This window comes from Sorex fumeus, unplaced genomic scaffold, assembly GCF_029834395.1.
Source record: "Sorex fumeus unplaced genomic scaffold, SorFum_2.1 ptg000043l, whole genome shotgun sequence".
In the NCBI taxonomy this organism is placed as follows: domain Eukaryota; kingdom Metazoa; phylum Chordata; class Mammalia; order Eulipotyphla; family Soricidae; genus Sorex; species Sorex fumeus.
Window position 1 is genome coordinate 3,294,212 of NW_026606100.1, and position 26,096 is coordinate 3,320,307.

Below are 26,096 nucleotides of genomic sequence, written 5' to 3' on the forward strand. Positions count from 1 at the left end.
TGGGGGTGGGAGGCGGAAGGATTTTTAACAAAACCCAGGAGATAAATTTAGCAGAATTTGATGCTTCATTGTATGGCGGAAAGAAGGAACATGGAGGAGTTGGCGATGACTCCCTTCAAAGGCTTGGCGAATGAGTGGGCAGTGAGGTCATTAGCTAAAATAGGAAATAGCGCTGGAAGATAAGGCCTGAGAAAGAGGGTTTTAATTCCCCTGGAGGCATTTTGAGTAGGCAGGAAGAGGCCGTCAATGGTTTTCCTTTCAAAGGCAGAAATCACCCCCTTCCCCTGAGCTCCGGAGCGTATTGAATGCGTTTTGTTTGGTTTGGGGTATTTTTTTTTCCCCACATGCAATTATTTAAATCTGCTGTGTTTACAGGTTTGTTAGTACCTTAAACCCCGGGGAGGGCGGGGAGCGAAAGAACTCGATCTTTCTCGTTTGTGTATTGTTCTTATCTCGGTGCCTTGTGCGACAAAAAAGCCTTCTGCTAAAGTCGCATTCTTGAACGGGCGGCTCCATCAGATACTAGAAACTGTCAGTTAACTTAGCTCAAAACAATGACCAAGACGTGCTGAAGGCTTACCCATAAAATATTTAAAGTATGGCACCTCATTTTCGCTTTCTTTGTGTTTATCTTACTTTTCAACAGCCTTGCTCGCTAGAGATATTTCTAGTTTACAGATAAAGCAACAGAAGTCCGGGGCGTCTGAATAACTTTCCCGAGGTCGCGGGTTTGCTTTAGGATAAGAATGAACTGGGAGGGGGCGCGGGGGGAGGGCTGTCGGGGGGAGCGGGCTGGAGCTATAGTACAGTGAGCGGGAAGGGCGTTTGCCTTGCACGCGCACCCTCTGGGGTTCTGTCCCCAGCATCCCATATGGTCCCCGAGCACCGCCAGGACTAATTCCTGAGTGCAGAGTCAGGAGGAATCCCTATGCATCGCCGGGTGTGACCCAAAAAGCCAAAAATAAATTTTAAAAAAAGAAAAAAAAAAAAGAATGGACTGGGGACCGTTTGTTTCTTGGCAATGCCTTCCCGTCCTGATCTCTGCAGAGCTGAAAAGTGGCGGAGGTTGTGGCGGCGGGGGCGAGGTTGCACCTCGCAGACCCGCGTAGCACCACGCCGGGTGCAGCTGCAGGACTGGGGGCTTGCAGTTGTAGGAGAGGCCCCTCGCGACCATCTCGGGTCCAGCCTAAAGAGCCTCTCTCCCAGGGAACTGCACTTAAGAGACACCCACCGCACGCGGGAAGGCTGAGAGGAAACCCCGGGAGCGGAGGGACCCAGCAATTTGCAGCATTAGTTTCAGGTCCACAACACGGGCAGGGGCTTTCGTTCAAGCTTCCTCGTCGGCGCTGTTCGGACAACTGACCCCGAAATTTGCAATGGGGGCGTGAGGTCATGACTCTAAGCTGGCTCCCGGGCGGTGACCAAGGGTCGGAAACAAGGGGCTGGGCGCAGGAAGTCGCTGGTGCACCACCTGCTCTTAGGACCCTGACACTGAGCCCATGTCTGCCTCCTCTTTTTCACTCTTTTGGCTCCAGACAGCTGGGGAAGTGTATTACGGTCACCAGGGCCCATGCAAACCTTGAACTCCCCAGGGCCAGGCTGGGCGCGACCCCCACGGATTGGCGAGCATCGGGAAGCGGGTTATTGACGGGAGGGTTATTGCATTCCGCTTCGGGCCTCAAACCACCGACCAGTGCCGGAGGAAGCCCTCGGGTGTTGCTCTCGCCCCGTCGGGGGCAGAGGAGAGGAGGGGCTCGAATAAAGAAGCGCAAACATGGGGCTGGAGCAATAGCACAGCGGGTAGGGCGTTTGCCTTGAAAGCAGCTGACCTAGGTTCGATTCTCAGCATCCCATATGGTCCCCTGAGCACCGCCAGGAGTAGTTCCGGAGTGCATGAGCCAGGAGTAACACATCGCCGGGTGTGACCCAAAAAGCTAAAAAAAAAAAAAAAAAAAAGAAGCGCAAACATCCCCGGGAGTCGCACGCGGGGCTCCCGGGGCCAGAGCCCGGGGGTTGGGAGGGAGCGCGCTCCGGTGCGTGCGGGGGGTGGGGGGCAGGGGGAGTGAGAGGTCGGGACTGGCCCACAGCGAAGTCCAGGGCCCTCCGGGCGCGAGGAGGAGGCGGGTCGCGCTCCCCGGGGGAGCAGAAAAAGGGCGCGTGCGCAGAACCCGCCACCGCCCCCCTCCTGCTGCTACCCCAGCGGTGGTGCAAAGGGCAGGTATTTGGGGTCTGGACGAGGGCGCGCTTGCGAACTCTCGCCATGGCCGGGTCAGAATGGGAGTCGCTGGAGCAGTGCTTGGAAAAGCACCTGCCGGCCTCAGACTTGCAGGAGGTGAAGCGCATTCTCTATGGCAAGGAGACCAGGTCTGGGACCCTGCGGCTGGGGAGGCGGGGAGAAGGTGGGAAGGGGGAGAAGCCCTATAGGGACCCCATGAGTACGGGACTGGGGGACCAGGGGAAGGGCTTCTGGATTTGAATAACTTTGGAGGGAGCGGTGATGCAGTCTTCAGTTGGAGAACTAGAAAGTATAGGAAATGTAGGTGGTCTGGCCCTAAGGTCACCAGGGCTTGCATGGGCCCTGGAGACCTTAACACACTTCCCCAGTTGTCTGGAGCCAGAAGAGCAAGAACCCTTCTGGAAAGGTCGAAGCTTTCTCTGTGCCCAACCAACTCCTTACCTCTTGCCTGTACCCCAGGTGCATGTCTGCCAGAGCCCAGGTCAGAGGAAAGGGGAGTGGGGGTTGTCAACTGATTGTCCAGACCCAACCCTCCTTCCTGCAGACATTCAGGCTCTGGGAGCCCCTTGGGGAGAGAAGCTGCAAAATCTGGCTGACCAAGGAGCTTTCCCTACTGTGAAGTTACCCAGGAGTTGGTTACTTCTCTAACTCTTGCCCACCCCAACTAGTGCTGTGACATACCCAGAGTTTCTGAGCACAGTGCATGGTTCAACCCCGGGTGAGCAGAGGTGGAGGACAACACTTCCACTCTGATGCTTCATCTTTCTTGAGATGTTTCCCCAGTGTAAAACATCATGTTGCTCCTTTGCTTAAAACTCTTGAAGGACGGCAGCTGGAGTGATAGTACAGCAGCTAGAGCTGCTAGAGTCTTGCACCTGACCTGGGTTTGATCCCTACTACCCCATATGATCCCTAAGCCCCGCCAGGAGTGATCCCTGAATACAGTTAGGAGAAAGCCATGAGTACCTTTGGGTGTGACTAAAACAAAAGCTCAGAGACCCCTCCAGCTTGAGAATTGAAAGTAGCTCCTGGCTAAATGTCTTTTCACAAACTGATTTATTTATGGGCTCTTCGTGGCAATGACCTGGCTTGGTGGCAATGACCTTGAGGCAGGAGCTTGATCAACTCCCATGGAGTTCAGTGGTTTTGATTGGATGAGCCAACTACTGCTCTGGAGTTTCTGCCCAGAGGTCAGACCTCAGATCCCAGATTGTCTGTGCTACTAGTGCATGGTGAAGGCAGAACAGATGTCTCTGGGCATGAGAGTGGCTTAAAGCTTTGTTCAGGAGAGTTCTCTTGAGGGGCCGAGGGGCTGGAGAGGTAGCTCAGTGGTCAGGGACATAGACCTTGCATGCACGGGAATCAGAGTCCAAACCCTGACGTCCCATGGCCTTCCAAACACTGCCAGGCTGAGCAGCAGAGTTGATCTATTCAGCCTGGTTGGCCAAGTATTGCTGGCAGTAGTCCTTGAGTTCCTCCCAAATATTGCTGAAAAACGGACTCCCCCAGGAAAAAAAGAGCTCTCCATACCCCAAAGAGGCATATCCAAAGTGAGTGATGTCCAGGCCCCAGTGATGTGCGTGCTTACTGGGCTACTACTTCCCACTGTACCTGACAAGGCTAATCCTTGGTTGGGGGTGGAGGGGCAGGAATCATCTTCAAGTAAAGACTCCCAAAAGGGGCCTTTAAGCAAAAGATATTTCAGGCTACAATTTCTAGGGATGGAAATAGGTTGTGTTTGGTTTGGGGGGGTTGGTTTTTTTTTCCGGGTGCAGTCGGCATATTCTCTGTGAAAGAGAACTCATGGGGTTAAAGGAGAGGTAAAACACCTGGGGGTAGGGGCTGGAGAGATAGCACAGCGGGTAGGGCGTTTGCCTTGCACGTGGCCGACCCGGGTTCGATTCCCAGCATCCCATATAGTCCCCTGAGTACCTCCAGGAGTAACTCCTGAGTGCAGAGCCAGGAGTAACCCCTGTGCATCGCCAGGTGTGACCCAAAAAGCAAAAAACAAAAACAAACCACCTGGGGGTAAAACACAAGACACTTAGGAAAGGAGAAAAAAGGTTTTCCAATTATCCAATTGGCTAGTGCACATTCAAGAGATTTGGGTAAGGATACCGTGCAAAGGGACTGTTAAGCATTTGGATTGCTTCTGGTGGAAAGGGATTATAATGGGAGTGAAATGGGCGCCCACATCCATGAGCCAGTGACTGATGAGGCCCTTGTATTGACTCCCGGTGACTGAGTCCCTCTCTTTGTCCTCCTTTTCCTCGTCCTTTTTCTTAGGGATGTGTGTGTGGTGCTGGGGATTAACTCAGGACCTCACACAAAAATAACACGTTCTTTTACCTCTCAGCTAGATCCCCCATCCCTCCTTTGTCTTTGTCTTAGTTCTCCCTCAATCCGCACTGAGCCCTTCCATGTTTTACCTACAAGGTAAAAACCTCTATATCTCCTTGTTACTCGTGATTGGGTGGGACTTGGCTGTGATGAGGATTGCAAGCAGAAGATGGGAAATCATTAACCTTCTGAAAACCTTTAAACTCCTGCTCCCTCCCCAGCCTCACTTGCACAGCTGAGAGGAGACCCTGAGTCCTCTGACCCTCCTGAGATACCCACTGCACACGACTACCTCTCCCAAGGACTCAATAGGAAGTGCTCAGTAAATATTTAACTGAAAGATCTACAGCCCTTGCCTATGGCAGACAAATGGAAGCCCCTTAAGAACAGTGCTTACATTGTGAGCAAACCATTACTCACTTCACAAACATCCATGGCTTGTTTTTGTCCCCGGTACCTGGAGTAGACAGCTTGAGTAAGCCCCATTTCTTGCCCTTGAGGAGCTTTCTGCCTTTTGGTGGCTATCCTGTGTTGTAACTGATAAATGCAGGGAGAACTAAACAGGGAGAGTTTACAGGCTGGGGTGGAGACAGGTCGGGAAGCTTCTCAGGGGCAAAGAACTGGAGCTGAAGTGGAAGGAAAGTTAGAGACAGGAAGGGCTCCAGCACCGCAGGCAAGGCCCAGACACCAGGGCATGTGGCCATTGGGAGGCCATGGGGGATGGAAACTGTGAGAGGAGGCAGAAGCGGCCTGCGTGGACCCCAGATGCTCTGTCCACCAGGCTGTGGCGGTGGGTCTCTAACCTCGTGGCAGCAGGAAGTTTGGAATCATTTGAAAAGGGCAAGTGAAACGCCAGCAGGCAGGTAATAGACAAGGCAGAGATTGTGCAGGTTTCTGGCTTGCCCCTGGATGGGCTGGTATACTCTTCTGCTGGGCACCAGCTCTGGACGGGCCCGAGGAGTTGAGGGCTGGAGGTCTTGGTTGACTAAGGCACTGTAATATATCACTGCAACCTGGAGGATGTCAGCCAAAGGGAGTGCATGTTCACACTTCTGAGAGCAGGTGTACAAAATCGAAGTGTCCCCGGGACCACTGCCCCCCTCCAAAGACTCTGGGAGAAGAATCCTTCCCTGACTCTGTTCCTCGTGGCTCCTGGCATCCCGGGGCTTGTGCCTGCGTGGCCCCAGTGCCCACCTCAATCTCCAGCTGCTTTCTCCTCTCTGTGTCTCTCCTCTGGGCACCTCTTCAAAGAACTGGTGTCAGTAGGTTGAGGGCTCACTGGGACCATTCAGAAGAGCCTGTTTCTGAGATCAATATGTACCTCTATAAAGATCCTGTTTTGGAAGTGAGGTCCCACTCTAAGGTTCCAGATACTAGAATATGAATGGAGCTGGAGGAGGGCACTGTGGCCCACTGCAGGGCCCTGTAGGAGGGGATCTTGGCTGGGCTCAGCCTGGAGATGTCCTGGAGATGATGAAGGGATGCAGGGAGGAAGAGCCTGGCTTTATTCTGGAGAACCTGGGTGGTAAGGATCAGAGAGAGCCGAGACTGTGTAAGACTCCAGAGGTGAGGCTGCAGGCAGAGGAGAAAAAGAGCAAAGGTGGCAGGATGGGGGTGGGGTGAGACAGGGACACAGTGTCAGAGGCACTGGGATGCCAGGGGGAGGAGCAGACACAGAGTCCTGGGACATCAGCATCCAGAAGGCAGATGTGGCATGTGGACCGGGAACAGGGGTCTGGGGAGCACGTGGCAGATGAGGCTGCCAGGGAAGGGGAGAGGAGAGAAAGCAAGTGGGAGAATCCCAGGTGACTGTGTTGCTTGCGTCTCACCTTACCTGGGGCTCAGGGGGACGGTCAGGGACGGAATCCTGGGCCCTAGACACAGGCACGTGCTTCTCCGTTGAGCTGCAGCCCCGGCCCCTTTGGCATTTTCTTCTTTCTGTTTTATTCCATGGGAAAGACACCAGCAGTTTCGGGGGTGGGTAGGAAAGTCTGTAGAAGATGGAGACTCTGCAGCCGTACCACCCCGAATGCACCTGATCTTGTGTGATCTCGGAAGCTAAGAGAGTCGGGCCTGGTTAGTACTGGGATGGGAGGCGGGGAGATAGTCATGGCAGGTATATCGTTTGGTGAAAAGGCAAGTGGAGGATGGGATCCACAGTAGAATGCCACTGTACATCACACACACACACACACACACACACACACACACACACACACACACACACACCACAAATAGAAAACCACTGGAAAGATGCCTAAAATATTGTCAAGAATTTCCAGTTCGAGGTCAGGGCTTGGATGGAGAGGGGAACTCATTTTTCATCTGATCTCCTTTTCCACTGTTTGATTTTTCTTCTCCCCCCCCCCCCCATACATCTGTGTAACAAAGCTCAGGTTTAATTATTTAAAATGCTGATGGTAAGGAGCCATTAAGAAGGGAAAGATGAAGCTGAAGAGGCAGGAAGATGCCGCTGAGGCAAGGTCTGCCTTGACCCCAGGTAGGAGAGGCGGGGCCCTTGGGGGCCAGGCCAGGCCAGTTTGGGAAGTGATTGGCTTCCTGCCCAATGCTGGATGTGAGTCATGAGAGGGGAGGGCCAGGGACCAGGGAGGGCCAGGGACTAGGGAGGGCCAGAAAGGTTGGAAGCCCAGGAAGGGGACCAAGGGAGGGTGGCTGTCAGCAGATGTCGCCCCCTCCCCCCCCCCCCCCCCCCGCGCCCCTTGGTGAGATAGAGATCCATCCGCTGGCACTCTCCAAGTGCCCCGCCTGGGCTTTGCCACTGTGCCCCACACATCACTCTTGGTGGGCACAGCACTTGTTCATGGGATGGCACCCGAGGGTGGGCACATGGGTTCAGTAAGAAATGGGTCCAGAAGTAGTGATGGGGGCAGAGAGCTAGTATAAGGCTTAAGGTGTTTGCCTTGAATAGAGCTTACCCAGTTTGATCCCCAACACCATCTGGTCTCTCCCAAGCGTGGCCAGAGGTCACTCCCGAGCACAGAATCAGAAATTGCCTTTGAACAGTGTCGGGTGTAACCCAGAAGACTCCCAGAATTAAAATATAAAAAGAAGCAGTCAGGACCAGAGTGATAGTACAGTGGGTAGGGTTCTCCCCTTGCACGCAGCCTACCCTGCATCCCGTATGGTCCTCCAAGCACCTCCAAGAGCAGTGCCTGAGCTCTGCAGGTGTGGCCCCAAACAAACAAACAAAAAGAAAACTAAATAAATTTTTAAAAATAAGGCTGGAGTGATAGCACAGCGGGTAGGGCGTTTGCCTTGCACGTGGCGCCTACCTGGGTTCAATTCCCAGCATCCCATATGGTCCCCTGAGCACTGCCAGGAGTAATTCTGAGTGCATGAGCCAGGCGTAACCCCTGTGCATCGCCAGGTGTGACCCAAAAAGCAAAAATAAAAGAAAAGAAAAGAAGAAGCAATAAAGATTGCCTGGCTGGACATCAGGCAAAGGCCAAAGAAAAGATGGGGATGAGTATTGAGTAGAAGCAGAGCCCCGGGAGTGACCGTCTGTGACGGCAGAGTAGCCCAGTATTGGCGAATGAGGGTCCTCAGGGAACTAAGGGTGAGGGACTAGAAGGAGCCTCTCTTGGGGCTGACAGGGAGGGGGGCCGATGGCAGAGAGGAGCGATGGGCAGAGACGGCAGAAACAGTGACCAGGGACCCCATCTGGGTGACCGCACAGCCACAATGGCAGACCTGTCACACACACCCCCACCCCAACCAAAAGGACAGTCTGGCTCCTGGTCCCCGGGCCTCAGGGGAGAGACACGCAGAGCTTCCTTTGTCCTGGCTCCCCATGGAGCCCTGCGCTGGGGCTGAGTGGGACCCTGGGGCCGGGAGGGGGTGGGTGGGCTTCACCGAGGGTGGGAGCGCCGGCTGGGAGGCGAGGTGTGGGCACTGCTGCTATTTCTAACCCGCTGCGGGAACGGAGCCCTGCTACTGCAAAGGAGGCTGATTGTCAGGGGCGGAACTGAACGCGGAGCTGTCAGCGCTGGCTCCGGAGAAGCTCCTGGCAGGGGGCGGCAACAGGGGGCTTGGGCTGACAGGGCTGTGATTTTTGAAAGAAACGTCTTTAAGAAAGTGATTTGAAGTAGGAGAGAAATATTATTATTAGATAATGGCTGTCAGGTTAGTCTTTGATGTGTTCTCTGGGGATTTCATAACTGCTGTGTCCCTACATGGTAAGGCCTTCCTGGCCAGGAGCCCGGCCCGTGCCAGGCCCATGTGGGACTTGCCTCACGGCAGAGCACCACAGGGACGGGCCTGCCGCCTGGTCTATGATCACTTTGGTGGGAGGGTTTCCCAATAATGGTCCACTTGCCTTGTTAATCAGCCACAGGCCAGCAGCGTGGGTGTCTAGACCAAAGGCCAGCCTACTCCGCATGGAGCTGAGCCTCTGCCCCCGCCAGAGGGACTCTGGGTTGGGGGAAGGGGGGAGTGTCACCAGGAGCCTGTCATCCTCCATGCTGAGGGCTGCAGTCCCTCTGTCCTGCTCTCCGTGCTCTGACACTCCTCTCAGACCACTGGTTTTTCATAACCACGTCTCTTATCCGAGCCTGCCCCACCTCCAGCCTGAGCGGGAATCCTCTGACTCTTGGCCACAGTTGCAGGAATTTGTTTCTTGCTTCTGGGCTGAGGCTAGGGCTTGTTATCCCTACCCTGCAACTCTAAGTCTCTCCATGGGTCACTCTCCCCATGCCCCCTCTCAGCTGAGCTTCCAGCCCTGGGGACTTCAGGTGACTAGGGGTGTAGCCATTCTTGGCTGAGCCCTCTCCACCCCGAGCCCCAGCCTTTGATCACCTGCTTCTGTTTGCTTGGTTTGGGTGCAAGGATCGAGCCCAGGGTCTCCAACCGGTGCATACCCCCCATTCCCTGTGCCTTCTTGTCTCTTCATCCCATCTTTTCTGGCCCCATGAGTGACCCCGGGGATTGAAGTTCATATCTCCCCTCTTCCCTGCCTGTTTAGGAAGCTGGAGCTGCCCAGCGGGGCTGTCGAAGCCGCCTTGGAAGGAAGCTTTGAGCTGCAGGGATACGCGTTTGAGGCCGCAGAAGAGCAACTGAGGCGCCCTCGAACTGTGCGCGTGGGACTCATCCAGAACAAAATCCCCCTTCCCGCCGATGCCCCGGTGGCAAAGCAGGTGTGCAGTCTCTTTTGACAGCAGATAACATAAACAGGCCGCAGCCACTCTGCATTTTGGACGCGTCCATCCGCAGAGCTTGGCTGGCCGTTCACCAGGTCCACAGGGGGCGCCAGCAGCTCTGTAGATGCCTGTGTCCAGACATCCCTGCCCCTCTAGCCTGGCTCTTTCTCTCTGTCTTTCTCTGCCTTCCTCTCACTTCCCCTGGTTCTTTGCACCTTCTCCTCCTCCCCGGCCATCGATCCCTTGTTCCAGTTATCAGTTGGGAGGGTGCCATTCTGGCTGGCTCACTCTCTCCACGGACCTCTGCCTCTCAGTCTCTTGCCAGATGTCCACGTGCCAGCCCGCACCGGGCAGGAACCAGCCCTCACCTCATCCCTGCGTCCCTTGGTTCACGGGGCAGAGAGGCAAGGCAAGTTGCCCGTGGTTGTCAGCCGATGGTGTCTGCGGGGCAGTGGAAATCTGATGGGCCCAACTCCTGCCCTGACCTCTCTGACTGTGATGGTCTCATGTGTCTCCCTAAGACAGGCATTCCCGTCCCCCCCCCCCCCCACACACACACACAGGCGCTCTGCTGATACCCTCCTTTGCGTGTTCCTCCAGCTGCTCAGACCTGCAGGGCTTCCTCTGCAGAGGTTTCCTTGGGATTCTCGTGAGACGGAGGTTTTTGTTTTGTTTTGTTTTGCTTTTGGGGGCATACCCGCGATGCTCAATGGTTACTCCTGGCTCTGCACTCAGGAACTACTCCTGAGACCATATGGGATGCTGGGAGTCGAACCCAAGTCAGCCAAGTGCAAAGCAAACGCCCTACCCGCTGTGCTATCACTCCAGACCCTGATTTTTTTTTTTAAAGGAGCCCTGAGACCCCTGTGGTCAAGGAAGTGTGGTTGGCTTTCAGACCCAAAGTCCCTTCTGGGCTTTTGTGGAAGCAAAAGAGTCCTGGGGACTGGAGAAACCACTTAATGGAATGAGCTCATGCTTTGTAGGCAAGGGGCCCAGGGTCAGTCCCTAGGAACCTCATGGTCTCCTGAGGTGGGTGTCCCCACCCCCCACCCTGCCCCACAAAAAAAAAAAAGAAAGATTTCTTAGTACCTTTTTGTCTCTGAATAAGCTGTCTGTGAACCTTCCCTTTCCCCAGCTCATTTTGTCGGGTCATCAAGGCCAGGGCTGTGCTTCTCGACCCCTGGTACCTAGAAACACACCTTGGCCCAGATTGCGCCCATCATCTGCAGAGCCCTGAGGACACAGCAGCATAAGAGTGTGTGCCCGGACCCCCCTCTTTGGAGCCGGAGAGGTAGTGCAAGGGGTAAAGCTCTTGCTTTGGACATGAGTGACCCAGGTTTGATCTTGGGTACCGCATATGGTCATCTGAGCACTGCCAGGAGAAACCCCCAAGCACAGAGCCGGGAGTCAACCCTAAGTACCTCCAAGTGTGGCTCAAACTCCCAACCCCCCAAGTAAAAAGAGTTTGTGCTCCAGGTTTTCAGCCTCGTGCCTCCAGTCTCTCTTTGCATGAGGACAGTTGGCTCCTGCCGCTGAGCACTTCACGGGGTCACGGAGTGACAGAGTGATGACGGTGGAGGAACGGAAGGGCGTGCGGGGAGGCTGAGGTGCACTGAGGTCCCTCCGCACCGGCCTGGAGCATGGCCTGTCTGTGGGCCATACGTGACATGGACAACATACCTCAACGTACCTAGGGGGTGGGGTGGGGAGCACAATCCTACAAAGACCCCATTGGGGAAGGGACAAAGCATCACCCAGTGATCTCAGCCCCTCCAAAAACTAGCACTGACAGGACCAGTTTCTCTCAGAGCCCGAAGAGCAAGACAGCAGGAAGTGGACAGTGTCCCAGGGCAAAGGGGCAGTGGGCAGCCCGAGTCTGTGTAATTCCTGCCTCACATAGTCCATGTGCAGGCGCCGAGCATTCTCCCCCTTCTCCAGGGGAGAGCGCGGGGTCTGTGAGGCAGCACAGGGGAGGGGATGCAGGGGGCCCCCCCACCCTTTGTGTCATATTTCAGGCCTTATGCGAATGCAAAGTCGCAGAGCCAGGGAGACTGACACAAAGGTGGAGGCACTTGGCCAGCACGTGCCTGCAGCCACCCCTCTGCTCACTCCGTAGCACCATGCATGGTCCCAGAGCACGGCTAGGTGTGGCCCTCGAATACTGCTGGGTGTGTCCCTCCCAAAATAAAGAAAGAACAGAAAGTGCCAGAACTTCCCCTCCTTCAGGGCGGGAGGGGATGTACAGCGGGGAGGGTGCTTGCTTTGCATGCGGCTAACCATGCTTCCATCCCCAACATCCCGTATGGTCCCCTGAGCACTGCTAGGAGGAATTTCTGAGCTCAGAGCCAGGAGGAACCCCTGAGCATCGCTGAGTGTGACCCAAACACATGAAAGAAAAAGAACCAGCACTCTCTCCATATTGGTCCTCTTGCAGCTGGTGGGGTGGGGACTGGCATTCCTCATGTGTCCAAGTGAGTTCTCACTGTGGTCTCCACCCTTGCTTTTTCAATTACCAGGTTGCTGCCCTTCACAAACGTATCGAGGCCATGGTTGAGGTGGCTGCAATGTGTGGTGTCAACATCATCTGCTTCCAGGAGGCATGGAGTAAGTCTCTTTAGGGCTGCTTTCTCTGCGCCCTTCAGCTTCAAGTGCATGACCACCAGGAACGCCTGCTGCAGTGATGTCTACAACCTTCCTGCCCGGGGCCGGAGTGATAGTGCAGCGCGGAGGGCGTTTGCCTAGCGCACGGCCCATCCATGCTCAGTGTCCGGCATCCCATTTGGTTCTGTGAGCGTTACCAGGAGTAATTCCTGGGTGCAGAGATAGGAGTGACCCCTGAGCATTGCTGGGTGTGCCACCCAGTTTTCTTTGGAAATCTCCTTCCTTTCTGTATTCACAGAGAGGCTCTTTGTCAACACCATCAGAAACCCAGGAACCTCACCCTCCCTCCTTTTCCTGTAGGCCCAAATCAGCTGCCTGTTCCTCTCACTTCTCCCTCCCACATCATGCTGAGACAATTCTTTCCTTCCTCCCACTTCTTACGCTTCATTGCTCGACAGCACCCTGAGCTCTCTGTGGCTTCTGCCCTCCACTCTGAGACATCTTCCTGGCATGCATTCTGGCACTGCTCGGTCTTTCCACCTCTGTGGTCTCATCTCAGTGAGACTGCTGGCCTCCAAGAAACCCGCTCAAGCTAGACGTTTCAGCCTGCCTCACTAGCTAAAATTACATTCTTGTTAAAGTTACATTCTTGTTATATATTTTAATGTACCACATTGAACCTGGGTAGGCCGCATATAAGGCAAGTACCCAATCTATCTCTCTGGACCCAGTATCATTTCTATTTTTATCAAAATTATATGTGCTCATGATTTGGAGTTTACAAGAGTACTAAACTGAGTCTACAGGAGACCAGAAAGATTGTTAAAGGGTTGAGGCACTTAAACTGCATATGGTAGACCTCCGCTTCATCCCCAGCACTGCAATTTTCCCTGGGTACTACCAGGAGTGATCCCAGAGCACAGAGCCAAGAGTAGCCCTTCTACACCACCAGGTGTGGCTCAACCTCTCCTACCCTCAAAAAAAAAACACAACTCAAAAAACTAATGAGCCTATAGGATCTATGTTCTATTCCTAAATGGTTCTTTGGAAATTGACCTTTCTTTACACACTGATTCCTGGTTTTTCCATTTTGCATCATCTACTAAGGAGGAAGACAGGACTCATCCTTTCCCTTCTCCCTCCCCGATACACAGATACCCTTCCTCGTCCATTTCCCAGCCATTCTCTTTCTGCCAAACCATTTTGTAAACCTTAAGAGTTGGGGTTGGGTGTTTTTAATTATTTGTTTTTCTGAATAATAAACCTGGAGCTTGTTTTGTTTTTTATATGATTATCACAAATCTGCCAGTTTCTTAGATTCCCCTTAACGAGGTTGCAGTCCAGGAAGTAGTCTGTTGGTTGTCGCTCCACAAAAGGAACGTGTCAGAGCCTTCTGACTGCTCAGGTCCGAATCTGACCCTTTTGCTGCCTCTAGCTTTTACCCTGGGATGCTCTCCATGGGGCATTGTTCTTGTGTTCTTTCATCCCACATCTTCTCTTTAGCTTTACTACCTCAGTTTGGTTGATGAGTTCCCTAAGAAAGAACACCAAGGACATCAGCTTTGAGACCTTGCCTAACTAAAACTAGGTTCTGCCTAGAACTTGTTTGATACTTCGGTTGGGTATAGAATTCTCTAAAAACAATTTTGCTTCTGAAGCTTGAATCGTTCCACTGTCTTCTGGCACCACTGACTAGTATAAAGATACTTTGATCTATTACCCAAACATGACCTGTCTGTTTTTCTCTTGAAAGTTGTAGAATCTTTTTTTTTCCCTAAAACTTTGGCATTTCATAAATGTCAAATACACAATTCTGTGTATCTATTTTAATGCACTGTTCCTGGGCATTCAGTGGATACATTCAGTCTAGAAATTTGGGTTCTTTAGATTAAATCCGTTTTCTTGTATTATTTCTTACTCATTTTCTCCTCGTGGTATTGGGTTCAAACCCAAGACCTCACATATGCAAGGCAAGTGCTCTACCATTGAACCATATTCCCAGACCCTTTATATTATTCCTTAGTGATTCTTCCCTTTTTTCTCTCCTTCCTTCCTGACATACCTACCATTCAAATTCTGGAGTCCTGAGCCAGATCATCAATTTTCCTACTTCCATTTTTTTTTCAATTTTCAGATTTTACTTCATCATTCAACCAGTTAATCAGTTTTTCTTCGGTTGCGGGAAACTATACCCATTTGTAGTTTAGACAGGAGTAAGTAGTGATGCTCAGGGCTTACTCCTGGTTCTGCACTCAGGAATCCCTCCTGGTGGTGTTCAGGGGAATTGAACCTAGGTCACTCACATATAAGGCAAGTTCCCACTGTACTATCTTTCAGCCCATAATCAATTTTAGTTTGTACTATTTTGAATTTAGAAGAATTCTCTTGGTGTGAAAACTACTGCTTTATCGTATCCTACTCTTAATCTTGTAACTTCCAGATCTTCTCTATCTCTGAGAACATCGAGTAGTATTTTTTTTGATCCCTGCATGTCCCTGTAGTTCTAATTTTATCTCCACCACCCCTACTCCCACCCCTCCCCCTGATTGGTTATATTAAGAATCGAGGGGACCGAAAAGCTGACTGTAAGCTCTGGCTTCGTGGGAGGGGCTCCTCCCTGAACTCGGTGATAAGTGACCTGCTGTAGCTATTTATTGGGCAATCCCCTTGGTGGTGGCTTTGGGTTACTCTTTTCAGACTGGTCTGATTCCCCAGAGGAGATTCATCTCCTGCCAAGAAGAGAAAGTGGACAGGGGTCCAGCATGCTGATGCTTAGATAATTCCTCTGTTTCTGACACTCTGCTGACCTTCATCTGTCCTGGTCTCCCCGAGGCCGGAACCCTTTGTTTAATTGTCTCTGGAGAAAGAGCCTCTGAACTGTTGGAGCTGGAGGGCTACATCCAGGCCTCTTACAAGGACGGAGATTGTGTGCTTCTAACTGCTTCTTCAACAGGCTTTCAACCTGCCTTTCTCATTTGTTCCCTCCCCCACCCCCACCTGCTTCCCCAACTCCACAGCAATGTGCTGTCGCTGGCACCTGAGCTCTCGGGGGTCTGTGGTTGAGAGAGGGGTGCTTCCTCACCTCCACTTTGGGTTCCTCTTAGAGATCTATGCATCCATCCGCTCACCAAAACTTCAACACTCTGGTTTTCTCGCCCTGCTCACAGTGCTCCAGCCTTGTGTTTTACACCTTTGCAGAAAAGTGTTTACCATCAAACTGTGGGGTTTCATGTAAGAGCAAAGATGTGTCCACTCTGCCGGGCCCAGAAATTCATCTCATGTTCCATTCCTTCTTATGCGTGGACTTTTTGGGTGACACTGAGATGCATCTGCCTCTTCTACTGTACCTTGAGGCCCAAGAGACTGGTGATTGGGTTTTGTTTGTTCTCCCCATTCTAATCCCCTCCTACATTTTTACACTAAAATTTTTCATTGAGAAACCAGGGAGATGGCTCAGCTCAAAAGGTTGAGCCCCTGGCATGCAGAGGCCCTGGATTCAACTCCCATCAACACTTGGTTCCAGTAGTACTGAGTCAAAGATGGCCAGGAGTGGCTCCAGTACCCCTGATACTGCTTGGGAGTCCCAAAATAAATGAATAAAATCATTTAATTGTGGTAAAATATGCATAATGCAATAGTTATCACTTTAACCATTGCTAAGTTTCCAATTCAGCAATATTTAAGTACATTTAGAGTTTTCTAATCATCTATCAACACCCAAAACTGTTTCTTCATTCCCATTGGAAACTCTGTAGTCAGTTACAACTGACCCTTCTCTCTCGCCCCTGATAACTTCTGCTCTGCAATCTCTCCCTGAATTCACCTATTCTAGTTCCACACGAAAGAGGGATCATGTATGATGCTTGTTTTTCTTTTCTTTCTTTCTTTCTTTCTTTCTTTCTTTCTTTCTTTCTTTCTTCCTGCCATTCTTTCTACTGAATCACAGTGAGATACACAGTTATAAAGTTGATCATGATTGAGTTTCAGTCATATCATATTCCAACACCCATCCTTTCATCAGTGTACATTTCTCACAACCAATGCCCCAGTTTCCCGCTGCCTGCCTCTATGGCAGGCACTTTTCTTCTCTGTGTGTGTGTGCGTGTGCGTGCATGTGTGTGTGTGTGTGTGTGTGTGTGTGTGTGTGTGTTTCTCTTTCTCTCTCTCTCTCACTCACTTTCCCTCTTTCACTCTTATTCTCTCTCTCTCTCTCTCTCTCCCCCCTCTTTTGGGCATTAATGGTTTGCAATACAGATGCTGAAATGTTATCAGGTATATCTTTACCTACTTTCAACACTTAATTCCTGTACAAAATGATCATTTCCAACTGTTATTGTCGTACTGGTCCCTTCTTTATCCTAACTGCCCTTCTTCACCTTCATCCCCACCTCAGATACTCTTGTGTCAAACTTCCAACCACTGACCAGCCCCCCTTGGCCTGTTTTCCTTGGCCTAGGACACATACTAAATATTTTTTTCCTTACATCTCATAAATGAGTGCAGTCATTCTATATTCATCTCTCTCCTTCTGACTCATTTTACTCATTTGTATAGATGGTACTTGTTTTTCTGTGTCCAGCTGCTTTCACTCATCATAACACTTCCAAAACCTGTCCACATGGTTCCCATCCCTATCTCTCACACACAACAGACTGTCACAGGACATTGCATTTATTCATTTCCCCCATTCCTCTGTTATCTTTCGTGGCCTCAGCAGAAGGTTCCAGGCCTGTTTGGGCTACTGCAACGTTTTCCAGAAGAAAAAATAAATACTTAGCACTTCCCCCCTAGAAATCTACCTTCTTTGTGGTGAATAAAGTGTCCCTCAGTTGCACCTGAAGCTTCTACTGATCCTATTGTTCTTGTCCCCCACGGGGTGCAGTATCACCCATTCTGGAAAACACTCAAATAGTTCATGACAGACATTGAAGTAAAAATTGTAGTAGATGGTTAGCCTGTTCTGACCTTTTGTTGGATCTGGAAAACCATCCTTCCGGGCCCAACACAGATAGTTCTCCTTTGGGAAGGCACAAGGCCCTTCCTGCAGAGAGGGAAATTCTCTGCCCCACCACATCAGGTCATAATTTAGCTCCTGAATTATAGTGTTGTCCCCCCCCGCCCACACACACACACACATTCCCACCCACAACTACCCTGAACCTTCCCTTCCAGACTGGCCTGAGTGTGAGTCCCGAGTCTAGACTCCTGTGGGCTCTTGAATGTGGGAACCCCCTTCCCCACTCACTTAAAAACTGATGCTGGGACTTTACAGCCATCCTCCCTGGACCTTTCCACATCCTTCTTTTGAACATCAGAGCGGTTGTGTAAACAGGAAAAGAAGTCATTAAAATGGAAATGGAGAAATTTGGAGAGCTTAGCAACCTGAAATGAAATCTGAAAGGGAAGTTTTTTATCCTCTGGGGGCATTTGAGTCTCCTAATGCTCTGAAAGCCGAGAATGAATGGTCATTAGGGGACATTTTTGTTATCAACAGTTTTTTGGTTTTTTGGTTGTTGTTGACATCCCTAAAATAGCTCATCACTCTTCACTGAAGGAGAATCTGGGGAGTCTTCAGCCAGAGTCCCTCAGGGCTACTGCTGGCAGGGCTCCTGCTCTCAGCCGCCTCTGGCCACCGCCCTGGACAGCTGCTGGGGGGATGGTGCTATCAGTGGTCTCTTCATGCTGGGGCTGTCTTAGGGCCTGACTCCCCCAAACTGGAAGCAGTGGGGTATCTGGGTTTCGTCCTTCTCTGAAAGAGTCTCACCCCTGCTTTGTCCGGGAATTGGGAACAAGCTGCCCCCAAACAGGCCACACACCCCGTGTCTCAACCAGCTAAAGCACCACCAGTCACATCCCACAGCATAAGTAAAGCTTCCCCTTCCATAGTCAGTTCCCAGCTGACTGATGGGCCAAGAGGAGCTTCCGGAAACTTCTCTCAGGATCCTGGCTCTGAAAGAAATGGACTTGGATTCTTCATTTTTTTCATTTACCCCTGTCTGTTTCTATGAACAGTAGGTAAAACCATTATGTTTTGGTTTTATTTATCATAAAATATACTTCACAGCATTTTTTTTTGGTATTTTGATTCATCTCTTTTTTTGACCTTGTCTATGTGGTTCACTGTAGGCCTAGTTTATTTCTCTGCTGACTTTTATAATACGTCAGTAATTAATTGCCCTCTGTCCTGTACATCCTTGCATATTTTAGAGCAGGGGAGATTTAAGCAGGGAGGTCTAAGAAAGGATTCCAATACTGCAATTCAAGAGAGGGGAAAAAAAAAGACAAACAACAGTCCAGTCGGAAGTGGCCAAAGGGGGCAAAGCAGATCTCCTGGAGACCAGCAAACTAGCACCCATAAACAAGGTGCTCACTGCACCCCATAGTGTCCCCTGAGCCTGAATGTAGAGCCAGGAAGAAGCCCTGAGCACTGCCAAGTCTAGCCCAAAAGCCAAAACTAAAAAAGAAATAAATTGCACATAATATAGAAGTTGCCATTTTAATCATTTAAAAAATTCCTTTTTCCCTTCCCTTGGTCGATATTGCCCTGACCAGGCATCACACACTTGCATTCTGGCCCTGTCTGCTACCTTCCTGGTCCCAGCACTTTCATTTTCCCTTTCCAAATTGAAACTCTATACCCATTAAATAAAAAATTCACATTAACCCGCCTCTCAGTAACTACCCTTCCTCTTTCTGTCTTCAGGAAGTTGCCTTTTCTAGGTCCTTTGGGAAATGGGATCAGACAGCATCTGTCCTTTTGTGACTGTATTATTTCACTTAGTATAATGACCTTAAGGCTCACCTGTGCTACAGCATGTATCAGAATTTACCTTCGTTCAAGGGTTGGTTAATATTGCATCGTATGTCTAAATCACATTAGTTTATCCACTTATCCGCCCATCAACATTTGGGTTACTGCCATCTCTCTGCTATTCTAAATAATGCTGCTTTGAACAGGGTGTGTGAATATTTGTTCAAGTCCCTGATGTTACAGTTTTTATAGGAATGGGAGCAGAGAGTGGATACAGGGATTGCGACTCTTGTCTTGCACATGGCTGATCCCAGTTCGATCCCTGGCATCACATATAGTTCCCTTCACACCACCAGGGGACTATATGTGACAATTCCTGGGCAAAGAGCCAGGAGTGAGCCCTGTGTACCACTAGCAGAGCATCTCCCCCCCCCCCGCCCCCACTTCACCACCACCAAATAGAGTATAGGAAAGACACTGGTCCAGTCCCTCATTTTACCATGAAACTTAAAAGCATAAGGTCTGCCTAGCATCCCTGGTCAGACACAATGTGGAAGCCAGTCAAGGACACCTAGGACCAGGATCTGAGCAAAGACTCTATCGCAAGGCAAAAGAGCCCCCATATTAGGCTTTTTCTATTTTTTTTTACTTTTTTTTAATTGAATCACTGTGAGATAGACCCTTACAAAGCTGTTCATGATTAGACTTCAGTCATACAATATTCCAACACCCATTCCTCCACCAGTGTACATTTCCTAGCACCAGTGACCCCAGGTTCCCTCCCATCACCCCCAGCCCCCATCCCCTGCCTGCCTCTATAGCAGACACTTTTCTTCTCTCTCTCTCTCTCTCTCTCTCTCTCTCTCTTTCCCTCCCTCCCTTCCTCCCTTCTTTGAGTGCTGGAAATGATCCTGATCTTTCTCCTCTTCCCAGCCATGCCCTTTGCTTTCTGTACAAGAGAGAAGCTGCCTTGGACAGAATTTGCCGAGTCAGCAGAGGATGGGCCCACCACCAGATTCTGCCAGAAGGTAGGTCATTTACTGCTCCTCTGGCAGCAGCAACTAAACATGGACAGGTCACAGTGTGCGACCGCAGCTGTCCAGCATGGCCCTTCATCATGGAAAAATGCACTCGTTTGATGCTTGTTTTGCCAGATAAGAATAGATAAGACTATTTGCTCCCTCTTTTTAGTGGACTTGCACTGAAAACCAGAGTTTTCAGAGCCAGAAAGGCCTTCCATGGCTTTTTCAGGCAAGGTGGGCGATGGCTCAGGAGAGGTGGGGGGACCCTGGGCTTGACTTCAATCAAGAGTCTCCAGTCGGAGCATCCATCCCTCCCAGGAAGCAGGCAGGAGGCCCCATCGTGGTCCAGAGGCCCGCCAACTCCACTTACTGTTTGCTTGAATGATTCTTCTTGGCAAGATCACTCTCTCCCATGAAGGAATTGGCTTCCATTCTTCTCTATTAAGACGTCATAATACATTTTGCATGACCCCATTTACATGAAATGTCTAGAATGTGAATGCACCAAGACAGAAAACAGATTAGCTGTTGCCAGGGGCTGGAGGGGTAGGAGTAGTGGAGGGAGACGGCCTGGTTACTAACAGGTACGGGGTTCCATTTGGGGTGTTGAAAATGTTCTAAAATTAGATTGTGGTGATGGTTGCACAACTCAGTGAAGCACTGAAAAACCACTGAATGGCAACACTCGAAAATGGGGTTTGTACGTAGAATGAGCATCAGGCCACGTGAGCTCCAGCTTAATAAGACATCAGTAAGACCCACATGGGTGGGGGACTTTGGGACAGTGGTGGAGGGGAGCAGACCCTCCGGGGGAGGGAGGGTATGGTCTGGAACATTGTACTCGAGAAACCCTACCATTCACAGCATTGTAAATCATGGGTGCCCAAGATTAAAAAACAACAACAACAATTCTTAAAAACAAGACTTGTACTTAGTTCTATACTAAGTCCCCCACACACACATCCCCAGGCTGGGGAGATTTCCTTCTCTTTGACTTCTAACAAACTTCATTCATTCTAAGATGAATGAATGAATAAATAAAGCCCATAATATTCAACAGGATTACAAATGGTAGCATTCCTTACATCTCTCACAAAAGAAATTCCTTTCCTTTCTCCATATTTCATTTATTTATTTATTTATTGCTTTTTTGGGTCACACCTGGCGATACACAGTAACTCCTGGTTCTGCACACAGGAGTTACTCCTGGCAGTGCTCAGGGGACCATATGGGATGCTGGGAATCGAACCTGGGTCGGCCGCATGCAAGGCAAACGCCCTACCCACTGTGCTATCTCTCTAGTCCCTATTTATTTTATTTTTAATGTCTTTTTTTTTTTTTTGGAGGGAGGGGGTTGTGTCACAGCCTTGTGGTGCTCAGGGCTTACTCCCGCCTCTGCTCTCAGGAATCACTCCTGGCAGGACTGGAGGATCATACCGGATGCCGGGAGTCGGCTGCATGCAAGGCAAGTGCCTTTCCTGCTGCACTGTCTCTCCCGACGCCCACCCACCCCCTGCCCCTCCCTGCCATGTTCTATTTTAGACTCAACGGCTATTTAGGGGTTTTCTTTTTTTTTTTTGTTTTTGCTTTTGTTTTGTTTTTGCTTTGGGGCCACAACCGGCAGTACTCAGAGATTACTCTTCGCTCTGTGCTTAGGGATCATTCCTGGTGGGACTCAGGAAACCAAATTGGGTGCTAGGGATTGAATTTGGTTTCACTCTGTGTAAAACAAGCACCCTACTTACTGGACTGTCAGTCTGGCCTCTATTGAGGGTTTCCCTGGGAAAAACTGTAATCATGGTGATTATGTCCATCCTGAACCATGATTCTAAGCATTTGTGCTCTCAGGTTATAGGGGAGTAAATTCCTCATCCACTGGATTATTTATTCTGTGCAATGGAAAACCGAGAGGAAGGGAGCTGGTTAGGAGGTGATTGCAATGACATACCCAAGAAAGGGCCAGAAGAGAAATCACAGGGTAAGAATAAAACTCATGGCAGGGGCCAGATGGTACATCAGGAAGGGTTCTTGCCTTGCACACAGCCAACCCCGGTTTGATCTCCAGCATCCCATATCAACCCGAAGTACTGAGTGCAGAGCCAGGAATAACTCCTGATCATCATACATAAAAATTAAAGCAATAAACACTGGTGGCAGGAGGCCCCTGTCTGCATCAGGAGGAACTCTGGGAGCCCCTCCCCCCTCACAGTGTTTAGAGTGCTGCCAGCCACCTCACTGGGGCTTTTCTTTATTTTGTCATGAGGGTCAGAAGTACTGATGGGCTAGTCAGAGCCGAGGACAACTAACCGGCTAGGATTGTTCATCCTTTTGGTCATCAGGTCCTTGTGAGACGCAAGGAATTTGGTCTTGAAGAGCTTTAAAGGGGAGTGTAAGGGGATACAGGTGAGAAGGAGGTGGTGTTGGTGGTGGTGTCAGTGTCGAGGTGGGTAAGAGAAGCATGTAACAAAACTCTGAAAGTATACAGCGTTAAGTGCATCCACACTGCTGTGAAACGGATCCCCAGAGCGTTTTCGTCGAGTCAAACTGAAACTCCCTACGCATTTGCCAACCCTGCTCTGGCCCCAGCTACTGGAAACCCAAGTTCCACTTTCTGTTTCTGTGAATCTGACTATTTAAGATACCCTCTCCTAAGTCAACTCACAATATTTGTCCTTTCATGACTGGCTTGTGAACCTAGTGTCCTTTGAGGGTCCTCCCTGTCCAGGACCATATCCAGCCCATTGGATTTCCTTCTTCTTAAGGCTGGATAATATTCCACTGGATGGATAGGCGTAATTCCCTTTCTCCGTGCTTCCCGTCATGGTTTGGGGGGTTGCATTGTCTTCTGGGGCAAATAGCACTGCTATGAATGTGGGTGTGCAGATATCTCTTCTCGAGCCCCTTTTTCCGTTCCAGCACACGGACCCTGAAGTGGGACTAGTCGATCCTACCAAGTTGCGTTTCAGTCTTTTATAAATCACCACACTGCCATACATAGCAGCTGCACGGTTTTACATTTGCAACAACCATCTACAAGCATGATGATTATTCTTACATAGCTAAGTTTGGACATCAGCACGGCACTGGCATTTAGCCTGCCCAAAAGAGTAGCTGAAGTATTTATTGAGATTGTTGAATTCGTCAATTAAAAAAAACTATGACAGGAGCCGCAGAGAGAGAGTGGGGGGGGGGGGGGCGGGGTAAGGTGTGCTTGTTGCTTGCTTTGCATAAACTGATTACAGCTCAGGCCCTGGGACCATGGATAGTCTTGAGTACCATCAGGGTTCACCATCAGAATGCAGAACCAGGAATGTAGCCCCTGAGCACTGCTGGGCATGGCACCCAAATCCAGAGTAATAAAATCTGGTATAGCAGAGCCTTAAATGTACCTCAGTGTGATCATGTATGTTTAAGATCCTGGATTCAATCCCCAGCACCAAAAACTGAAAAATAAATTTGGGGAAACCGGAGAGATAGTACAGGGGGCAGGGTGCTTGCCTTGGACACAGCTGACCTGGGTTCGATCCTTGGCACTCCATGTGGTCCCCTGAGCTTGCCAAGAGTGATCCCTGAGTGCAGAGCCAGGAGTAACCCGTGATCTGGGTGTAGCCCCAGACACCCCCCAAGAAATAAATAAATATTTTTTAATTAAAAAAGGGGGGGCAAGAATGGCCGAGATTAGTACCAGGAATTTTGCTCCATGGCTTAGAGGCCAACCACACATGCTAGGGGAAAAGGGAGCTCAGATAGAGAAGGGAACACCAAATAAAGGTGTTGGGAGGATCCTCCCAGGATGGGAGAAGCATGCTGAAAGTAGACTATAGACCGAACATGATTGTCACCCATTGCCTCTTTTGCAAACCACAACAAGAGAGAGAGAACAAAAGGGGATGCCCTGCCACAGAGGCAGGGTGGGATGGGGGGGATGGGGGTGGGAGGGATACTGGGATCCGTGGTGGTGGGAAATGGGCACTGGTGGAGGGATGGGTATTTGATCATTGTATAATTGAAACCCAAGCACAAAAATTTGTAAGTCTACAACTGTACCTCATGATGTCTCACTAATAAAAATTTTTAAAATAATAATAATAAAAGGGGGGGCTGGAGTGATAGCACAGCGGGGAGGGCATTTGCCTTGCTCGCGGCTGACCTGAGTTCGATTCCCAGCATCCCAAATGGTCCCCCAAGCGCAGCCAGGATTAATTCCTGAATACAAAGCCAGAAACAACCCCTGAGCATCTCCAGGTGTGACCCAAAAAGAAAAAAAAAAGGAGCATGGCAGTTTATTCAAAGGTAGGACACTACTTTCCTCATCTTTTCCAGCTGGCCAAGAAGCATAACATGGTGGTGGTGTCCCCCATTCTGGAACGAGACAGCGAGCACGGGGATGTTCTGTGGAATACAGCCGTGGTGATCTCCAACTCGGGAGCAGTGCTCGGGAAGACCAGGAAAAACCACATCCCCCGTGTGGGCGATTTCAACGAGGTGAGCTGCCCCTTGAGTGAGCCACCCCGCTTACCCACCTCGATCTCTCCAGCCTCTCTGCAGAGGAAGCACCACGACCATAACCAACTGGTGCGACACTAGACCCAGTGCCCAAGGGACTCCAGACCTTGCCCTGTGTCTCAGAGCAGGGAGCCCTCAGCTGGTTCTCCCAAGTGATGCCCCAGCACCTTAGCATGAAGGAGGCTTGGTTTTGATTGGGGGTTGGGGGTGAGTAGAAGAGTTGCCTCTTTAGGTTTTCTGGATGTTATTTTGGGGGAGTGGAGGTGGATGTTGGGGCCATACCAGGCAGTGTTCTAGGGTTACTCCTGGCAGTGCCGGGGAACCATATGGAATGCCAGGGATCGAATGTAGGTTGGCTGTGTACAAGGAAAGCAATCTACCCACTGTACTATTGCTCAGGGCCCTGATTTGTGGTGTTGTGTGTGTGTGTGTGTGTGTGTGTGTGTGTGTGTGGCATATTCTGACTTAGTCTCTTGAAATCCATCTTTAAAGTAAGTCATACACAAGCTGAAAATAAAATCAAGAGTGCGTACACATGAGCTGATTCTTGCACTACATCAGGCTCTGAGCTCTCCGTGGGATGGGGCCCTTCCCTATAGCTCAGGGGTGGTATCTGACCAGCCAGATCTTCCTGTTGGTTGGCCCAATGTGCCTGTTGGTACACCATGTGCTACCTACGGCACAAGGATTTGGGCATCATAGCGCTTTCTGCCCCAACTGGACATGTCAAGGTTGCTCTTCTGATGGTTTAGTGCCAATTATAGGAAGATGAACTGGATGGAGTGGACCCATAGAAGAAGGACACGAACTCCATCTAATACCTAAGATTTAAAAAATCTCAGCCCAGGGGGCTGGAGTGATAGTACAATGGGTAGGACATTTACTTCACACGCGGCCGACCCGGATTCAATTCCCAGCATTCCATATGATCCCCGGAGGACAGCCAGGAGTAAATTCTGAGTGCATGAGCCAGGGTAACCCCTGTGCATTGCCAGGTGTGGCCCAAAAAGCAAAAAATAACTCAACCCATAATAAATACAGTAGTTTTGGAGGTGCTGGTCCCTGGCCTTCACCTCGTTGCCCATTTGCTGTAGGTCCAGCCATTCTCACACTGGCCAAGCGGACAAGAAAAGGATCTTCAGATCAGAGCCGCTCAGTCTCCTGGGAAAAAAGCAGCAGCCAGTGTTTCTCAGTAACAGCTGGAGGTGGGGGCGGAGAGGGAAGCTCTCACCTGTTTACCCTGGGATTAATCGTTAGCTCCCCACCGGCAGGGCAGGGCTATCTCTGTGCCCCAGGGTCTGTCCCCGAGTCCACCCCACTGTACACACTCCCTGCTCGCCACCTGCCCTGAGGGTTCTCAGATTCTTGAGAGGAGGCGAAATGCTCAGGGGCAGAGGTCTGCGGGACCCCGACCTGGCCTCTAGCTCCCCTCACTACCGTCCTTAAAAATGTCTCGGGAGGGGCTGGAGCCATAGTACGGCAGG

At 50.6% G+C, this 26,096-nt stretch overlaps 1 protein-coding gene across 1 annotated transcript in view; it reads left to right on the top strand.

Moving 5' to 3' along the window:
* Nucleotides 1-2,198: 2,198 nt before the first annotated feature.
* UPB1 (beta-ureidopropionase 1) overlaps nucleotides 2,199-26,096 on the top strand; it is a 35,960-nt gene continuing 12,062 nt past the window's right edge. Inside the window, exons 1-5 of the mRNA XM_056120726.1 lie at nucleotides 2,199-2,364; nucleotides 9,558-9,729; nucleotides 12,249-12,336; nucleotides 20,018-20,112; nucleotides 24,430-24,591. Coding sequence (XP_055976701.1) covers nucleotides 2,261-2,364; nucleotides 9,558-9,729; nucleotides 12,249-12,336; nucleotides 20,018-20,112; nucleotides 24,430-24,591 — 621 coding nt within the window. The 5' untranslated portion in view covers nucleotides 2,199-2,260. The remainder of the gene's footprint in view (nucleotides 2,365-9,557; nucleotides 9,730-12,248; nucleotides 12,337-20,017; nucleotides 20,113-24,429; nucleotides 24,592-26,096) is intronic.